At 38.5% G+C, this 18244-nt stretch overlaps 1 protein-coding gene across 7 annotated transcripts in view; it reads left to right on the top strand.

The window, feature by feature from the left end:
- Positions 1 to 18244, top strand: part of HELZ (helicase with zinc finger) — an 86031-nt gene that overhangs the window by 52885 nt on the left and 14902 nt on the right. For all 7 annotated transcript variants that reach the window (XM_021537167.3, XM_021537158.4, XM_021537177.4 and 4 more), the window contains 9 exons: positions 76 to 254; positions 1817 to 1935; positions 3321 to 3466; positions 5915 to 6062; positions 8368 to 8551; positions 9506 to 9734; positions 12887 to 13091; positions 17037 to 17088; positions 17912 to 18105. In XM_021537167.3, coding sequence (XP_021392842.2) covers positions 76 to 254; positions 1817 to 1935; positions 3321 to 3466; positions 5915 to 6062; positions 8368 to 8551; positions 9506 to 9734; positions 12887 to 13091; positions 17037 to 17088; positions 17912 to 18105 — 1456 coding nt within the window. The remainder of the gene's footprint in view (positions 1 to 75; positions 255 to 1816; positions 1936 to 3320; positions 3467 to 5914; positions 6063 to 8367; positions 8552 to 9505; positions 9735 to 12886; positions 13092 to 17036; positions 17089 to 17911; positions 18106 to 18244) is intronic.

The raw sequence follows: 18244 nt of genomic DNA, 5'->3' as shown, positions 1-18244 counted from the left end.
ATTAGTGTTTGAAATATTTGAAATGTGAGGCTGTGTTCAAAGCTCATGGAAAATAAGCCCCTTTTTCTTTCCTAGGGTATATTTCCGAAATCGCTGGGTAAAGACTGTTCACCCAGTTGTGCATCAGTACTGTTTGATTTCAAGCACACATTCCACCTTTCAGATGCCACAGAAAGAAGACATTCTTAAGCAACGAGTAATAGTTGTTACTTTAAATACATCACAGTACCTATGTCAGCTGGATCTTGAACCAGGTGAGAGAATTTCTAGACAAGAAGTGTCCATGCTTAAGAAGTATCTTCCTCTTGCCACTCTTGGTCCCTTACCCAATTCTTGGAACTGTTAAAAAATAAAGTAAACTATGATAATCTTAATATGCTCATTTGTTTTTTTTTTATGAATAATTGTTTATTTAAAAAGCTGTAAACTGTTTGCATTCTAATTAACCTTTTGCTTGTTCTTTTTTTTTTTCTCCTTCTTTAAAAAAAATTAAATAAAGAAGCAGTGCTATCTATGATCTGGTGTTTCTGAGATCCAAGAGGGAAAATTCTGTTTGAGATTCTGACTTTGAATATTATGCTCATTAAGGTCATTACTCAGTGGAGCATGTAAGCATAAATAACAGAGAGCTTTTTTTCCTTATTTTGTGAGTTGTTTAGCTTTTCAAGCAACTCCCACACATACAAGCCCTGTCTTTGTTAACATGATACATTTAGGGTTGTTTTCTAAACTGAAATATATTAGACTGATTTTCTGGGGCAGAGGCTGCTTAGGGTTTATTATTTTCCTGATCTCCAAATTAAATACATCTGCTTTTTGGAGATCGTGGAATTTCTTTACATAAGTTGTTAGGATTAGTTGTTTATGGCTACATTTAAGCATTTGTTGCAACAAAGAAAACTAATATGGAATTTATGGTAAATATTTTTGGGTCTTTAGATAGAAATAGCTGCTTTGTTTGGCAGCGGGCTGTGTACAGTCATGCCATAGCAATGTGCGTGCAGCTGTATGAAATTTGTATTTTCCAAAGAAAATTGCTACATATTTATGTATGCAATCTGAATTGGATGGTACACTAGGTCCTCTAATACTTCATTTTAAACCTTAATATATCACAAACTTCAATGTCTAAAATCACTCCTATACCTGTCCTGAGTTTAGATTTTATAAAATATAAGTCTACAGTGGCCAAGTTTTTTTTTCAAGTGCATGTTCTCCAGTGCATAGATTCCCACCAAACTTTTGGTCCAATATTATCATAAGGTTGAATTTAAATTTTCCTTCAACTTCTGTTCCTTTTTTCCCCCTCAACATTCCTTTAAGCCCATAACCAGCAAAGTGCTCAGGTATGTGTGCAATTTTAATGGGAACTTTAGTATATAAAATAGTTACTAGGACTCAAGTACACGAGGAATTCCTTGTGACTGTCCAAAGCTCTTCAAGTCTCATGGTGGCAAAATAACTTTCAGATTTGAGAAACCCTTTGAGGGATGGTTTGCCAAGAGATATTTCTTCTTGGGGTAAGGAGGGCTCAGATAAAACGTGTTTAATTTCATATGTATCACAAGAAAGAGGCAGACCTGGGGCCTCCTGCTAATGTCACTGGCAACCAGGTGACCACTGTTGGTCATTTGATGGGTGTGAAAATTGTGTGGTTTTCAGTAGCTGCTAGAAATTAATTTGTGTAAGCCTTACTTTTTTAAATTCAATTTTGGTTACTATCAGAATACAGAATGTTAAGTTCAATTTATTTTTATCAATATTCATTTTATCAAATTTCAAGTTTCATTTATTTGCTGATATCTCTGTTTTACAGGGTTTTTTACACACATTCTGTTAGATGAAGCTGCTCAAGCTATGGAGTGTGAAACGATTATGCCTCTAGCATTAGCTAACAAAAACACAAGAATTGTCTTGGCTGGAGACCATATGCAGGTAAGAGCTATGCAATTTTTGAGTATGAAGTGCATATGTATAATATTTGTATTTATCTATTTAAGTTTATTTATCTGCACCAAATCATATAATAGATGGGGAAGCCAAGGAGAATTCCAGGGATGTTATCTAAGATGTGAGGATATTTATTACAGTCAGGAGTTTATGACTGTATTCCCTGTTGATTTTTAAAAGAATTCAAGAATACTGAGAATTAGAATTGAGAGAACTTTAAATTTTTATTAGAAGCATCTAATCTGGTGAAGATTTGAACAAGTAAGAAATGGGAAGTTGAAACTAGCCAGTGCTTTTATGTTGCTGCAAAGTGCCTAGGAGCTGCTTGGTTTGGAGAGTTTAAAACACTGATTATGCCTGTCATTTTTCAGCCTGTAGGCATGCTTGGAAAAGTCAGTTTTACTTGCTTTATTGATTTAGGTCAGATTTATTTGTTTTTATAGTTTTGCCTTTAATTCTATTTGCATCTCACAGTAGCAGTAGGGTGGATGTTTGCTTTGGTACAGTAACAAACTCAGAATGTGTGTTGCCACTAATAATTTAACACTACTGGATAGTTTCAATTATATTAGTAATGCCAAGGACTGGAGTAGTGCTTTTTAAATACTGCTCTCAAAATGCTTTTCAAGAGTTTGGAATTCTTACTTCAGGTTTGATCTTATCAGACCAGCTGTGTGTATGAATTCCTCCCAGGGCTTGTGTGACTCAGGCTGCTCTATAGCTCAGGGTCTTACAGAAGATCCTCTATCAGGTGTCCAGTATTTAAATTTCAAAAACTAATATGTAGCTGACTCATATAAATTCAGAATGACAAAATAGGTTGGCTTAATTTCTACACTTGGAAATTGTATTTTAAGAATCTGATTTTCATCTTCCTTGATTCTATTTTGCCTGCTGTAGTAGATGTTGGTTTTATTGTTAAACAAGCCCAGTAGGAGTTTAGTAAATAGGTCACTGGGTTTTTGTTTTTTCAATAACATTTCTATTTAACTTTTTAAATGGTACTAACATTTCTTTGTTTTCTGATTTGTACTATTTGTGGTAATAACTGACTTGTAGAAGTGGTTGTCAGAATAATGGTGTAAAGTCATTCTAGACAAAGTTGGGAGTGTTAGATGTAAATAGAAGGGCTTTTTGCATAGCTATGGAGTATTTTATTGTTCCTTTAAGACCATGCTGGTCTTTTGTTACTTTTCTGGGAGGCAGGAGCATTTCTTTGGAATAACCATGGCCTGTGTCTTCCAACGATGAATGTGCAGTGAAAGGGAGGTTTCATTTTTGGGTTGATGCAAATACATATGTTTGGGAGCATGAAATTCCGAGTCCACCCATTTAGTTACATTTTCTTTGTGTGTGTGTGTCTATTACAGCTCAGTCCTTTTGTCTACAGTGAATTTGCCAGGGAGAGAAACCTTCATGTTTCCTTGCTCGACCGGCTCTACGAGCACTACCCTGCCGAGTTCCCGTGCAGGATCCTGCTCTGTGAGAACTATCGCTCCCATGAAGCAATCATCAAGTAGGTGTGAACTTTTTCACTCTATCATGTGCTTCTTCTGACTGCTGCCTTCCAGTGAACCAAAGAGCCGAGCACAGCTGGAGTGTTTCTGTCATGAAATCTTACTTGTTTCAAAGTTAATTAGTAATTCTGTGTGGTAATTTGGACTCCTAGAGCAGCTGCCAGGGCTGTGGGACAGAGCCCTCATTCAGGTGGGGATGCTTTGGCTGCTTGCACACTAAACCAAAGAAGAGCCAACTTTCCCTTTTTAACCACCCATCAGTTTATTATATAGCTCTGTGCTTCTTTGAACCATATCAGAATTTAAGATTTACTGGGGTGGATTATCTTGGAATGGTAAGCTGTGGGCAATGTAAGGAACATATGGATATGCAACTGTGAATGGAAAAAATAGGTCAAATTTTGAGCGTGTTTCTTTACTGTTGACATCTTTTATTACTTCTTTCAAGACACATTAATCAGAGGGTTTGCATTTTTATGCTGTGATAAACTAATGGCTGCCAGTGTAATGATCTCATCCATGAGCTGTGCTGGAAAGAATAAGTGCAATCATGGGGAAAAATGCTAAAGTTTAAATCCTGGCTCAAATATGTACTGAGGAATATTATGTTGGTATCCAGTCATACTAATTAGGTTATCACTGTGTTCAAAGCAAAGGCAGAAATATTTAAGTGCTCTGGGGAATCAAAAGTGAGAATGTAAAATATTTTTTACATAGCTTGATCTGTCTTCACTTTATGGACTTTGTAGTTACAGGCTGAGTGTTACTGAATTTCTTACCCATTTTTTGAGTTTCTGAGTTTGAAATGAGAGAACATCTTTAAAGGAAGGGATCACTTCAGCTTTTCTTTAGAGATCACTTCCATGTCATTTATCTCTGAAAGATCATGAAAATTCACTTCAGCAGCTGGAGTTCAGACAGGGAGTTCCAAAAAAGATCCACTTTGTTGAACACCGAGGTGAGGATGCAGAAACACCACTGGGGCTGGTTGGATCTCTGGTGTATGTCCAGTGTGCCCAATTCCACTGGGAGGTGTTGCTGTGTGAGGTCAAACCAGCTGAACACTCTCATGGTGGTCCCTTTAGGAGATGTCTCAAGTCTCTTTTTTTGTGTATTGTGGAATTTCCCCTGACAAATGGGACCATGACATTTAGGACAGAAGTATAGGAGGATGAAGGGCTCATTAATCATCTCTACCTCACTGAAGCAGAGACACCATGAGAAATAGAGGAAAGCAGGAGCCATTAGTTCAGCCTGACTTTGGAGCTGTAATTGGAAAAAGCAGCCCATACAGAAAAGTTTTGTTGTTTAATGAGATGTCATTACTGAAAGTTAATTTGCAGAAGCGATATGGTTAGTTTTGCCCCCTGGCTGCTGGGGAGTGACTGCCGCAGCCTAACCCAGAGAGGAGCCCAATGTTCTTCAGGGTTGTTCAGGGTAAGCCAGTTCAGGTGAGGGGTGGGTTGCAGTGCTTTGATGGTGATTTTGTAGCAGGCAAGTTTCTGTGTCTTTTCCATGAGCAACTGTTTTCATCTTAAGCTGCAATAGCTGGAATCCTGGAAGAACTGGATGGACCCCTAGCTGCACTGTCTCCTGCTTTGGTTGTCTTCATGTCAGGCTCTACTCAGGTTTCTGCAGCCTCTGAATGCTATCCAAAGAACATTAAGGTTGGAAGCTGAGCATTGAAAGGGAGATGATACCAAAATTCACTCATTACTGGAAGCCAGTGCATTAATTTAGCTCTATTGTGCAATAGCATACATCATTTACAACACTCCTTGCTGCCTTTTTGTCTCATTCCATTCAGTTTGCCTTATCCCTCCTACTTTTACCATGAAGTAGTTCTTGCCTCATTTCTTTTTCAGTCAGCCAGCTGCTGGAATGGCTGCTGCCAGCAGAGGAACTCTATTCTGGTTGTGTTTCTGGTCCTTAGCAACATAGATGAGCCTGGAGTAGAAGTCACAGAAGAAAAGCTTGGTTGACAGCTGAACGCTTGGCCTGCGTTGTGCTCAGTGCACACGAAATCTGTAGTAAATTTATCTTCCAAGTTCAATAACTCTTAACTGACATGAGCAAGCTCATTGTCCAGCCTGGGGAATAACCAGTGCCAGACAGCAAGTGTTCTTTTTGCCCAGTTTCCAGCCATCAGAACTTCTGAGTGGAACAGCAGTGAGAATGTTCATAACTTTGTCAAGCTTTAGATGAGAAGAAAAAACAGCCTTTGTAGAAAAAGTGTTGGAGAAGCATATTTTTAGTGCCTTCTGCTGTGTCTGTAGAAGGGAAATATCAGTTCAGAGAAATCATTTGAAGATGCTGAATAGTAATCAGTGGTTCTGTTTTCCTTATGAAGTATTTTATGGTTGCATATTTCATCAGGGAGATTTGCATATTTTATCAGTGAGCTCATGTGTAGACTCCACATTTTACCCTGTTTTGCCTCGTTACAGTTACACATCCGAACTTTTCTATGAAGGCAAATTGATGGCAAGTGGAAAGCAGCCAGCACACAAAGATTTCTACCCTTTGACTTTCTTCACAGCACGTGGAGAAGATGTGCAAGAAAAAAATAGTACAGCTTTTTACAATAATGCAGAGGTAACTCTTCTTTGCTTTCACTGTTGATTGTTTTTTTAAAGCTCCACTCCCCCAAATTTACTGATTTATGCTCAGTGTGGGTGGAAGACATAAATTGTCCTCTACTAGGAGAGTAGAACATGGAGTTTGCTAAACATGATGTAATGAAAATTGCAATTGTAGTAAACATTTCGACTAATTTACCTTCTTTTTTTCTCTGCAAATTGTAAGCTGCATCTCATTCTCCCAGGCTCATTCTTCAGGAGAGAAGATTTGTCTTTCCTGATAATTTATGTGACATTCTGATAGATGTATCTTAGCAACTGAGAGTAACTGCAATTTGAAGTAAAACTTAGATTTCTTTGACTGTTGTAGAAATGTTCCCACTCAGATAAGAGTCCTCTGGAGTAACATTTCACATTTCCTTTAATATGTTTAGGATCAGTGCATAACTGATAATGTGCAGATGAGATTCTTTTAGGTGAGAACTTATTCTCTGTTTGTTTCACATAGATTTATTGGTATTTTTCTACAATTACTTTCATTCTCATTCCTTCCCTTGTTTTTAAAAGAACCAAACAACCCAAGCCCACAAAAACAAACACATGCAGCAGCACCCACCTCCCACCTTCTGACTTGATAATGCATTTCATAGTGGAAGATGCCTTTTTCCAGTCACCTCCAGTTAGGGAGGGAGGGAAAATCAAAGAAATAGCAGTGATTTTCATAAGCTTAGGAGGAATTTCTGGGTAGTGCTTGTTATGAAGCACTGCAGAGCTGCCTGTTTCCCCTTGTTGATCATGGTGGGGTTCCACTACTGCACAATTTGAAACCTATTTGCTGTTGTTCTGCTGTACTTGTTAAACATTCTTTGCTGCATTAAAATATCTTCCTAAATATGAAGCCCCAGTGACTTCTGGACACCTGACTGCTTTCATTAATCGACTTGGATTGCTTTGCCATTTCAAAAAAAGTTGTAAAAGACCTAAAAATATCTTCAGTGGCCAAGTAACTGTCTGAAAACTGTGAGTCATTAATGGCCACAGGCAGAAATGAAGGACAACAGCTTCTTAAACACCAGCAGGAAAAGCTGGAATTAGATGATGAGGGAGATTTTTTCTGTCTGACCCTTAATGGATGTTTGCATTGGGGCAGCTTGTGGTTCATTGATGCCTATATTAAGAATTGTTCTGGGAAATACACTTTCCCTTGTCGGTCTTCATTTTAAAATTTCTCTATGTGGTATTAAATTGAAATGCATACCCAGAAGCTATATTTCAGAGAATCTTGCCAAAATACGTACAAAAGATCATTATTTTTGTGCTACAGGTTTTATAGATATCAAAGTTTATTCTATTACCCTTTTTTAATAGAGCTGGCTTTTAAATGCAAGAATTGATGTCACAAAAATATTCAGGACATGCTTAAAAACAGTCTCATATTTTCACTGTCCTCTGAAATTGCCAAAAATAATCTATTTGTGACTTTTTAAGGATTAACAGATTTCTTTTTCTTTAAGAGGCTGAGCTTGCATTTGTGATGCTGTAGGAAAACAGCACCATGAATTACCATGCTTTAAATAGCTGGAGAAATATTTATTTGGAAAAAAAAAGAAAAAAAAAAGGAATCACAAACCTTCTATATGAGATTACTCAGAAATGCCTTTTACAGTGCAGTACCTCTGGTGTGTTGAAAGGAGCTGCTCTGGCAGGAGGTTACTTGGAGGCTGTCTCCTCACAGGGGGAGGTTTTCAGGTTTTATTACACATTACTCTTCTCAGGTAGCACATTTCATAGTATTTCACAGAGAGGAACTAGCAGTTGATGAATTATCTGAAACTCCCAATGGTATCCTTTGGAATGGGAGATCATTGTGCTCTGGTATATGGATGCTGTGTCTAGAGCTATCAGACATGATAAGATGACATATATCAAATGCAGAATAAAAATTAAATTATAGCAATTTGGGCAGTACATTTACTTACAGAAATAAGTTGAAATATGGCAAGAAATGTCCTAGTGCACTTGTCATTTCTGTAAGAACCTAATAATGAAAATTAAGATTATTAATATAATTTTGAAGTTTATAATTTTAACTGTGACTTTTGTGGGAAAGCTTATTTCTTGATAAAAAAGGATGCTGTATAGTGAATACATTGTTTTACCCAGGATATTTTGGAGTATCACTGTAGATGCAGTGATATCATTGCTTGTGTAACACTGTGTCGTGTAAGTGTTTCAAAGCCTCAAAGCTTTAACTCCCTTTCCATATCAAGGACTGATGCTCGCTGGGGCATAACTTTTAAGAATCCTGCCTTTTCCCCAAGGTGTTTGAAGTGGTGGAGCGTGTGGAGGAGCTGAGGAGGAAGTGGCCAGTGGCCTGGGGCAAGCTGGACGACGGCAGCATCGGGGTGGTGACCCCGTACGCTGACCAGGTGTTCCGCATCCGCGCCGAGCTGCGCAAGAAGCGCCTGTCCGACGTCAGCGTGGAGAGGGTGCTCAACGTGCAGGGTGAGCAGCTGGGCTGGCCCCACAGCTGGGCTGCCCAAGGGCAAATGTGTCTGCTGCAATAAGAACTCAATGAAATTACCCTATAGTTTGCTAAAATTACCCTCAAGCCGTGGGAGCAAAAGGAGAGCTGTGGTACAGATGTTGCTCCAACGTTGACTGTAAACTCAGTGGATGTGAGATTTATCCGATTTATCTTTTCTCAAAAATATATCTTTATCTTTCCTCAGAATGAAGTTTAGCCTTACTTAAAAAATAAGTTGAGTGGAAATTGTGGAAAGCGATAGGTTTTTAACAGAATTTTAATGTTTTTAACAAACTGATAGGTTTTAGAGTTCCAAATACAAATGTAACAGAGCTTTAGCCTCAAAATGTTTCACTGATTTCTTTTCCATCTGTGGAATAAACTGCAAGGAGTCTAAAAATTTAGGTGTTTCTTCCTGAAATCACATTGATAACAAGGATTTTGTGTAGGCATAGCCTGTTGCTAGGTTGCACTTCTAGTTAGTAATAAACAAAGGCAGATGATAAAGTAACTGAGTGACAGTGAGTGGTTTGCTCTGTTTTTTCATGGTGGATATTCATGTATTTGAGATTTTTAAAATATGAATCAAGAATGTCCACAATTTATTTTTAAGGCAGAATAAATAAATTCAAGATTTGTTATTGACTCACAGGCAATGCTGTAAAGATAATTAATATTTCAGGAAGTTCAGGAGTGATTAATATCAAGGTGAAAAAGTGATTTTTTTAAAGAGGAAGTATTCTTGTAATGGAATATGCTATTTATAGTGCATCTTTTAAAATTTTTAAATCTTATTATTCTTGCATAAAGCTCTTCATGTGAAGGGTAACTATGAGTTCAGAACATCTAGGTGTGAAATCTGGCTGGCAAGGGCAGTGGTAGGAACAGAAATAGCAACAATTATCTCAGAGATGTTTTTTGTTTCACTTTAGGAAAACAGTTCAGAGTTTTGTTCCTCAGCACAGTACGAACACGGCACACATGCAAACATAAGCAAACTCCAATTAAAAGGAAAGAACAGTTACTGGAGGATTCAACAGAAGACTTGGATTATGGTTTTCTGTCTAATTACAAACTTCTCAACACTGCCATTACAAGAGCACAATCCTTGGTAGCTGTGGTTGGAGATCCTATTGCTTTATGTTCCATTGGAAGATGCAGGTACTTTCTCTATGTTCCTTGGTTAATCAGGGCTAAGGGTACTGGAAAATGTGTTTAGCTGTGACTGATGGATTCAGGAAAAGTGAGGGTTGTCATCATGTACAACAGGGAAAAATGTGAGACACCTACACCTGGCCACTAGAAAACTGTCTTTTCATATATTTATAATTGCTCAAATTTTCACTTAACAATTGAACATGCTTCATTTTACTTTCTAGTAGGGTTTTTTTGTATACCCATTAGAATTTTATAAACAAATAAACGTAATGCATAATTTGGAGTTTAAAATTGTGATGTAATGTATTGGAATATTATGGCAGTCGTAAGATGATAGAAGACTTGAAAAACATTATTTGTGTTTTGATAGGTCTTCATGACACTAGGAAAAAACTTGTTAAGATTTGAGTGAATTTACATTTTATAGACCTAAATGAAGAAATGAAAAATGCTGAGATATGTAAACACTTACGTTAAAGGTTCCAAGTTCTCGTTCTTCAAAGGGTTTTTTTTCGATGGAAGAGCTGAAATTTTGAGATGATCAGAGATAAACCCTGCAGCTTATTGTCGAAGAGAGGAAACAGTGCACTGACTACATTATTAAAATAAAGCTAAAAATACATGTTAGTTGTTATATCTATGTTGTGTTCTACTTTCCTGAGCAATGCTTCTGCTGCTGTATTGAAAAGGGATGTGGTTTTCAAAGATTAGAGTTGAAAAAGCCAAATGGAATTCAAACCTTTGTTTACTGTATTTATGAAATGTAACCTGAATTTCACCACTTCCCTGCTGGGGCCATGTCAGGAGTATCTGTACATGAACGCAGTGATCTGCTTTAAATGGCTTCTAACATCTTACTGACAGAGAAATAATTGTGGGTTTAGTTCACTTTTCCCTTTACCTGGTTGGGTTTTTTAGGCACGGAGTGGTTTATGTAATGAGCTGATGAGAAGGAGCCCCTGTGCCTCCCAAGTGCTCCTTCAAAATATTTGAAATAGGGTGTGCAAAAACATAATAAAATAAAAATATAGGCTGTCAGCATGGTAAATAAATTACAGGGCTGGCAGTTAAGGATTGGGTTTGCATTTTGGAGACCAGCAGCTGTTTATAGATGTAGAGCTGCTCCAAATTATAAAAGTGAAAGATAATTAAGAAACAAGGAGCACTGAAACTTTATTAAGCTGTATCTTGAGCTTTCGCTTTAATACACCATTGTCTTGTTTCACTGAATAATTGAATATTCACTCTTTGAAAATAGTGCTGGAGGGGCTCAGGGAGGCTGCTGGGAAGATGGTTCTTTTTTAGTACAACAGGAGTAGAGAAGTCTGAAAGAAGTGACATTTCGTTAGCAAAAACAGACCTCAAAAAAGTTAAGAGTGTACTTGAATTTTATAAATATTCTAATACCTGTCAAAATGAGTCAAGACTGTAATGATAGTTGTAGAGAGCTTTGTGAAGCATGCCCAGGGTAATCATTACATTCCTGTGTGCTCCAGCTGGACTAGACAGAGCTGTTTTGGCAGACACCCCCTTTAAAGTCCTGAGCACACTCAGAGGCAGCAGGGTTTTATTCTCTGTTCTTACACCCCAGAACAAGTGTTCCATGTGTAGAGAGACTGCTTGGGGCATTCTCAGCATTCTCAGCAAAAGTGGATTTGTGGTACTTGGCAGTAGGTTTGGTGACTGAACAGATTAATCAGAGGGAATTCCATCATTAAAGCATCCCGATGATGCATTTAATTTTTGTTTTTAATTCTCATTTAAAATCTTGCAAGATCTATTTGCCTTAGAGCAAAATGCAGAAAAAGGGCCAACTTGCATCCTAAATTTTAAAAGAGCATTTCTTGCCTCTATGAAATCACAACAGAAATGGGCTTTTAGAGAAAATGATTTTGAATTCTTAAAAACATTGCTAGCATCACAGCATTCTTGCAAGGCAGACATTTGTTCTTTCTCACAAAATCAGCTACTCAGCAAAATGTGACACTGCTGGTACAATCAATGTTCAGCAGTGTCTCATTTTGCAGGTTTTGGGAAAGAACACTGCTTGCTGATAGGCCAGACCTTATTACTGAAGGGCGAACAAGCAGAAGTTACAGTCAAGCACACCTTTACTCTTTTTATTTTTGAAAGAGATACCTCAGTCAAGTTTGTCGGGTTTTTTTAAAGTGACATCTTCAGACCTTATTTAAATAACTTTTAAGCTTCAGTAACTTCACCCAAAAAGTTCCTTTTGAGGTTAAAACCAAAAATCATAAGTGTAACATTTTGTGTGGATCCTGCTGTGGATGTTAACCAAAGAAAAAAGACTTTTTTTTTTTTTTTAATATAAAGCAGTATAAAGACATATCATGAGAAAGCAGACGACAGGGAGGAATGTTCTTTTAGTACATGGTTTCAATAATTGCTCCATCCTCCAAAATGTTGGAAACAGAATTTTCATAGACAAGTCATGCATCATCTGGTGGTTGTTTTCTTAGCTCAAAAATACTTCTGTATGTTATAGAGAAATCTGACATGCACTAGAATTCATGGTTTTGTTTGTTTACCACTAGAGGATCCCAAAGAATCTCTAGAAACTCCCAAAAATACTAATTCTCACGTGCCTCTGAAGTGTTTCAGTGGAGTGTTTTTGAGGGCATATCTCAAAACCCTTTGTATTTGTCTTTTGTTAGCTTTGGTATTTGTTAGCTGAAGGATCTGCCTAAATTCAGAAAATGTTCTTGACATCTTCTAGGACTGAGAATCTGTGTAATTCCTGTCACTATTTGAGCTTAAATAAATGCCTTAAATAATCCATTCCAGAATTTTAAGCACGGAGTTTGCTGGTTTTGGTTTTTGTCGTGGTTTGACGACAGTTTTCTGGGAAAAAGTTCCGAGTTGAAGCTGTCCCTGGCGTTAATATCAAATGTGTGCCCAGCCAGTGCTGTGGCCTGATGCACATTGAGAGAGCTGTGTGCCCATTTGGAATGCCTGGGGAGCTTTGCTCTGTGCAGTGGGGTTCTGCTGCAGAGAGCAGGTTCAGGGTGGGTGGATTGGTGTGTGAAATGAGCACACACAAACCATAAAAGTGTCCCACAGTTATAATCAATCTGTTTTCATTTTAATAACAGCCATTGAGCCTTCCTCACTGTTTGTAAAAATCATTTCCATAGGAAGTTCTGGGAAAGGTTTATTGCCCTGTGCCACGAGAACGAAAGTCTTCATGGCATCACGTTTGAGCAGATCAAAGCTCAGCTGGAAGCTCTGGAATTAAAGAAAACCTACGTGTTGAACCCTCTGGCCCCCGAGTTCATCCCCCGAGCTCTGCGGCATCAGCACTCAGCCAACCCCACCAAACAGCAGCAGTCACCTCCAAAGGTACAGTGCTCCTGCTGATGCTTCTGTCAGCACTGCAGGGGAATCCAGAGAAATAACATGAAAGGTTTATGGAACAAGCTGTTTGTTTTAAAATTGCATCAGTGCAATCAGATATGAATGCAAATTCCAGAGGGATCCTCAGCATTTTCAAGTGAAAGCTCTAGACTTGTATTACCATGAAGTTTTTAGCCATCTAGCTTGGGGTTGTCCAAGCCTTGTTTCCTTACTAAAGCACACCATGGCTCACTCTGGCTTGCTTGTTGGCAGTTTTGCAGTGACCCTGGAGAACTTCAGCCATGGAAATTCAGGATTTAGTTAAACCAGATTAAACCCTCTGAGCAAGAGCCAGTCCCTGTCCCAAACTGTGCTCTGACTGTACCCCAAGAAACAACAGGTTGATGCAGACAGTGACAAGGAGTAAAAGAAGCCAGCAAAATAATAGCCAGAAGGGATTTGGTTTGGTCTAAAAACTACATGTAAAATTCGAGGACTTAAGTTATGTAAGATAATTTTTGATGTAATTAAAAATATGTTGTAAACTGGTTTATTGCATAGATTAGCACAGTGATTATGTCCTTCAGAAGACCAGATTTCATTAGCATCAATAGGATAAAAAGATAAAATTACCTCTGAATGGTAATTTCATCAGGTCTTTTTATAAAAGCAGGTGAAGAAGTGATGAAAATACATAGCTTCCTTAGGATGATAAAGAACAATAGTACATTTTAGAGCTTTCTTGGGGGGTGATATATTAGTAATGAATTATGTTTTTGTATCAAAATCATTTAGGTTATAATTTAATTAAATTGTGTTTAGAGATGGAACTGATATGCAGGTTGTCAGCTTTGTGATGCACTCAGTGTACAGGAAGGAAGAACTGCACATATTTCCCATAGCTTTGCATTTTCGTTCCAGGCTGTATCATTGAAATGAGATTTTTACGACAGGTTGTTTTAATACAAAGAGGAAAAGCCTTCCCTTTGGCAGTCCTTCCCAAAAGGGAGCTTGTAAGGGAGAACATTTGGTTTCTTCATCAAGATGCATGCATTACTTTCTGAAACAAACACCAGATTTCTAAAGCTTCTAGTCATGTGTCAAAACACTGGGCCTACAGAAGACTAGAAATTACAAAATTGTCTTTAAAAACCACTGCTGTGCTCTCATTTTTCATGAGCTCCTCAGTCTTTTCCTTAATAATAGAACATCATGATTAATACTTTTAGTTTCCTAAATGAAAAAAACAAAGTACTTGAAAATGCCGGCATAGTACATTTAGGAAAAAAAGGGGAGTGAGTGTCAGGGAAAGTGAGAGTCTCATAAGTAGACAGCTCTGTTTATTTTGCTTTCGTTTGTTGGTAAACTAAGCCCTTGTGCTGTTCCAACTGCCAACACTCTATTTTCATCTTAAGATCTGAAGTGCTTAAACCACCTGTATCACAATTCTAAATAAAATCTTCCCTCTGAATGCAATTGACAGGTAGTGTGTGCAGTAACAGCACAGGTAATAATCAAATACTCTGAGAATACAGCTGGGATCAGGGATGCATTTCTCTTTGCTCAAGTTTTAAAAGCAGATGGTTGGTTTTGCTTATTTTAGACATCCTAAGCACAGTATATTTAACATTAAAAATGAAGGATTAAAATCTAGTGGTGGTGTATTTTGTAGCAAAAAAATAAGAACAGTCCTCAATACAGTGTTTTGCGGCGAGTTTATGGACTTGTGCAAATCAGGGCTCGTCTTTCACATGTGCTGAAAAGTGGTTTTGTACAAACAGCACTTCTAACTCAGCAGAATTGCTCCTGGATTTATGTAGGGACATCAAAAACCTCTTTGCTGTTTAGATTTTAAAGAAGGAAAAATGTTTCAGTCTTGTCTGAGAGGCCAGCAGCCAGCTTGGAGCTGTGAGGGCAGTGCCCTGCCCCATGTTCGTGTGGCTTGGCCAGGCATGGCAGTGGGAAGGAGGCTTGGAGCTGCATGGGGACAGCCTTTATTGAAGGTGATGATGTGGAAAGGGAACGTTTCCAGAACTCGGAGCTTCCCTCGGGGTAGTTCACGTACAGTAAATTCAGCTCAGAGTTTACAGCTTTCCTACCTCCCACTCGCTGCCTGCCAGCTTTGGGTCTGGGTTCAGGCACTTAAATCAGGGTGCATCATCATCCCAGACATTTCCTGCAGTCAGTGAGGATCACAGGTCAGAGTAAATCTCTGGAGAACTCTCTCTACTCCTGTTTGCTGACTGAAGGGGGATCCAAGGAATGACGAGGCTGAAGTGTTTAAACCACCTGCACTCACCCAGATCTTGGTCTGGGCTTCCTCTGAGAGCCTTTATGTAATGTGGATTTTTATATTCCAAAGGTGCAGCGAGTTTTTAGAGGAAACTGAGTGTGTTTGTGCACCAGTGTTGTCAGTCACCATCAGTTCTAGGGTATCCTGAAGATGGGTAGGGACATGAGCCTTGGTGTGAAAATCTTTGAGAAATGGGAACAATTGAGTTCATGAGAAACTGTTATGAAATAGTAAAGCCTTCAAAACTGTGAAGAGAAAAAGAAAAAAGAAAGGCAGCAACTCCCCCAATTTCCTGGTGGCCCCAGTTGACTTTTATTTACCAATCTGATCCGGGGACATACTGAAGCTCCCACTGAGCAGGGCAGCTCCTCTTACAAACTTAGGCCATTATTTTCTTACAAACTTATGTAAGTATTTAGTATTTTGGTTTGAAAAATATGGCACCTATAAAATACAGGTGGGACAGGTTAGAGCAGAGGTTTGTCAGATTTCTGCACACTCTGTTTGCCTCTGACATTGTAACAGATACAGAAATGCAATGTGCTGGCCATGAGTGATTAAGGCTATAGCTCCTCCATGTTTTTAGATTGAATCTTTCTCTGCTGAATAAACAGGCTTCCTTTGTTTAAGTGCTGCAATGAAAAGCAATTATTATTTTATTTTTCCATAATTCATTTTTCAAATGAGAGGAAAATTTGGAGACCAGTTCTTTAATCTGGTTTATGCATGAGTCAACATTGTCAAACAACCTGTCTTTGTACCCTGACTAATTTGCTCAGAGTGCTGGAAAACTGCCTAGACTTATCTCCTGGGTAAGAAAAGTTTTGCAGCATCAAAGCGTTTCTAGATTTATTTTAAATTTGTGAACGTACTTAGGTCCAGATTAAGTAAAATATTTCTGTGCTGCAAAGGACTTGAGAGCATACTGGCAATGGAATATGTGCTCACAGTTTATGAATATTAACTAATTAGTTGGTGCTCCAAACTCGTGAGAAAGTCGGAGGGATAACTCAGGTCTGTTAAAATCCTTTTCCAATGTTTCTCCAAGGAAGAACAGTTTCCCTCCAGCACTTTACTCACCTGTGTTGCACTTTTGGGGAGCAGTCACAGAGGAGCTGGAGCCCAGAAGCTGATAAATGAGATGGGGCAGGGAGACAATGTCTCATGGGGCTGTGTGAGCACCTGAGTAAAACTGGGGCAGCTCCTTTGTCTCCAGCATTCCTGAGCTGGAACCTGGAGCAGAAAATGGATCGTTCTTCCACTGAAGCTGCCGTGGCAGAGGAGTACTGAGGGTTACACTGATCCTGGGTGCTGCTCCTGAAAGATGTGGGACAGTGGGAAATGAAATGGTGAGACAAGAAACTCAAAGTACCTGCTGTATTATACCTCTTTGCATCTGAAAACAGGCCCTGGGAGAGGGTTTTCCCAGAGGGAGTTGTAATGACCCACTGGCTAATTGAATAAGTGGTGTTTTATGTCCAGCTTTGTGAATTTGTAGGCAGGTGGTGGAAATGGATGGTTCAATGTGTAAGAATAAACTGTTGGGCTGACTCCTTTCAAACTCTGTTTTATGTTTAATTATCATGTTCACTTGAAATAAAAAGCTTTGGTTTGTATAAGAATATGAAGATAGTATTATTGTTTTTTTTCCTTTAAAGGGCAAGGTCCATCATCATAACCAGAATGACCATTTCCCACCTGATGGAATTGGTGAGTGCCTCTGAAGTTCCTGGGGGAATTCCTGAGCCCACTGAAGCTGACAGTAGTTTGACATACATTGAGTATCTGGTCTCTTACCTGTTTGAAAGCCATTTATTTGTTGTTTGCATATGGGAATCAGATCATAGACTGTGAAGTGGACATTTGGTATTTCTGGGACTCACCCCTTATAGGTGTTGTGTGCACTTATTTTGAAGGTTTAACACAAACACAGTTGTTGGCCTTTGAAAAAAAATAGCTGTGTTTAAAATTCATCATGTACAGCCCTGTACCAGGGTATTTGCACTAGAAGGGTTTGGACATTATTTTGCATGCACTGTTTTCTGAGGTACTTTGAAGTTAAATTGTGCTGTCAAGCATCCAGGTATTACTGATCATACCTTTGCAAGGTAGCATGCAACAGCTGAATAATTTTGTTAATTATTTGGAAAAAGATTAGTTTAGAGCTTGTCTTCCCTACTAAAGAAAGGAGGGTTATTTTAGTTTTTGATGCAATGCTTAACAGCCACTCTGACTGTCAGTGTATTTAATTGGTTTGGGACAATCTTTCATTAATGCACTTACCAGCTACCTGTTTCTCTGTATCTCAACTCATATTTTCTGCCTCTTCAAGTTTTTGAAATGGAATACAGGATTTGATTAATGCTTTCTCTTGGTGTATCAGACCTATGCTGTTAGAGTTGCATGCTTACTTTATCAAGATAGATACTGTTAGGATGAAAAAACAAAGAAATGGTCATCTTCATGTTCTTTTTGTATATATATCTTCTTTTTTTGGTATGTATATATCTTTTATTTTTATCTTTATTTTCAGTTCAGCCCAATCCTTCTGTTCTAATTGGAAATCCTATCCGAGCATATACTCCTCCCCCTCCTCCTCTGGGACCTCACCCCAATCTGGGGAAATCTCCAAGTCCTGTTCAAAGGATAGATCCACACACTGGGACAAGTATTCTATATGTACCTGCTGTCTATGGAGGAAATATGGTCATGTCTGTGCCTTTGCCTGTAAGAATTAATTTTCTGTTTCTCCCCCCTCACCACCTCAGTTATTTTGTGCACGTAAATGTATGGCAAAATCAGATAGTGTATTTCTTGCAGGTTTTTTTCAGCACTCCAAATCTGTGGGCTTTGCTGGCTTTAGGAG

The sequence above is a fragment of the Lonchura striata genome, chromosome 18, assembly GCF_050655825.1.
Source record: "Lonchura striata isolate lonStrDom1 chromosome 18, ASM5065582v1, whole genome shotgun sequence".
Taxonomy (NCBI): domain Eukaryota; kingdom Metazoa; phylum Chordata; class Aves; order Passeriformes; family Estrildidae; genus Lonchura; species Lonchura striata.
Note: the sequence above shows the minus strand (reverse complement) of the source record. Positions and strands in the feature narration are given on the sequence as shown.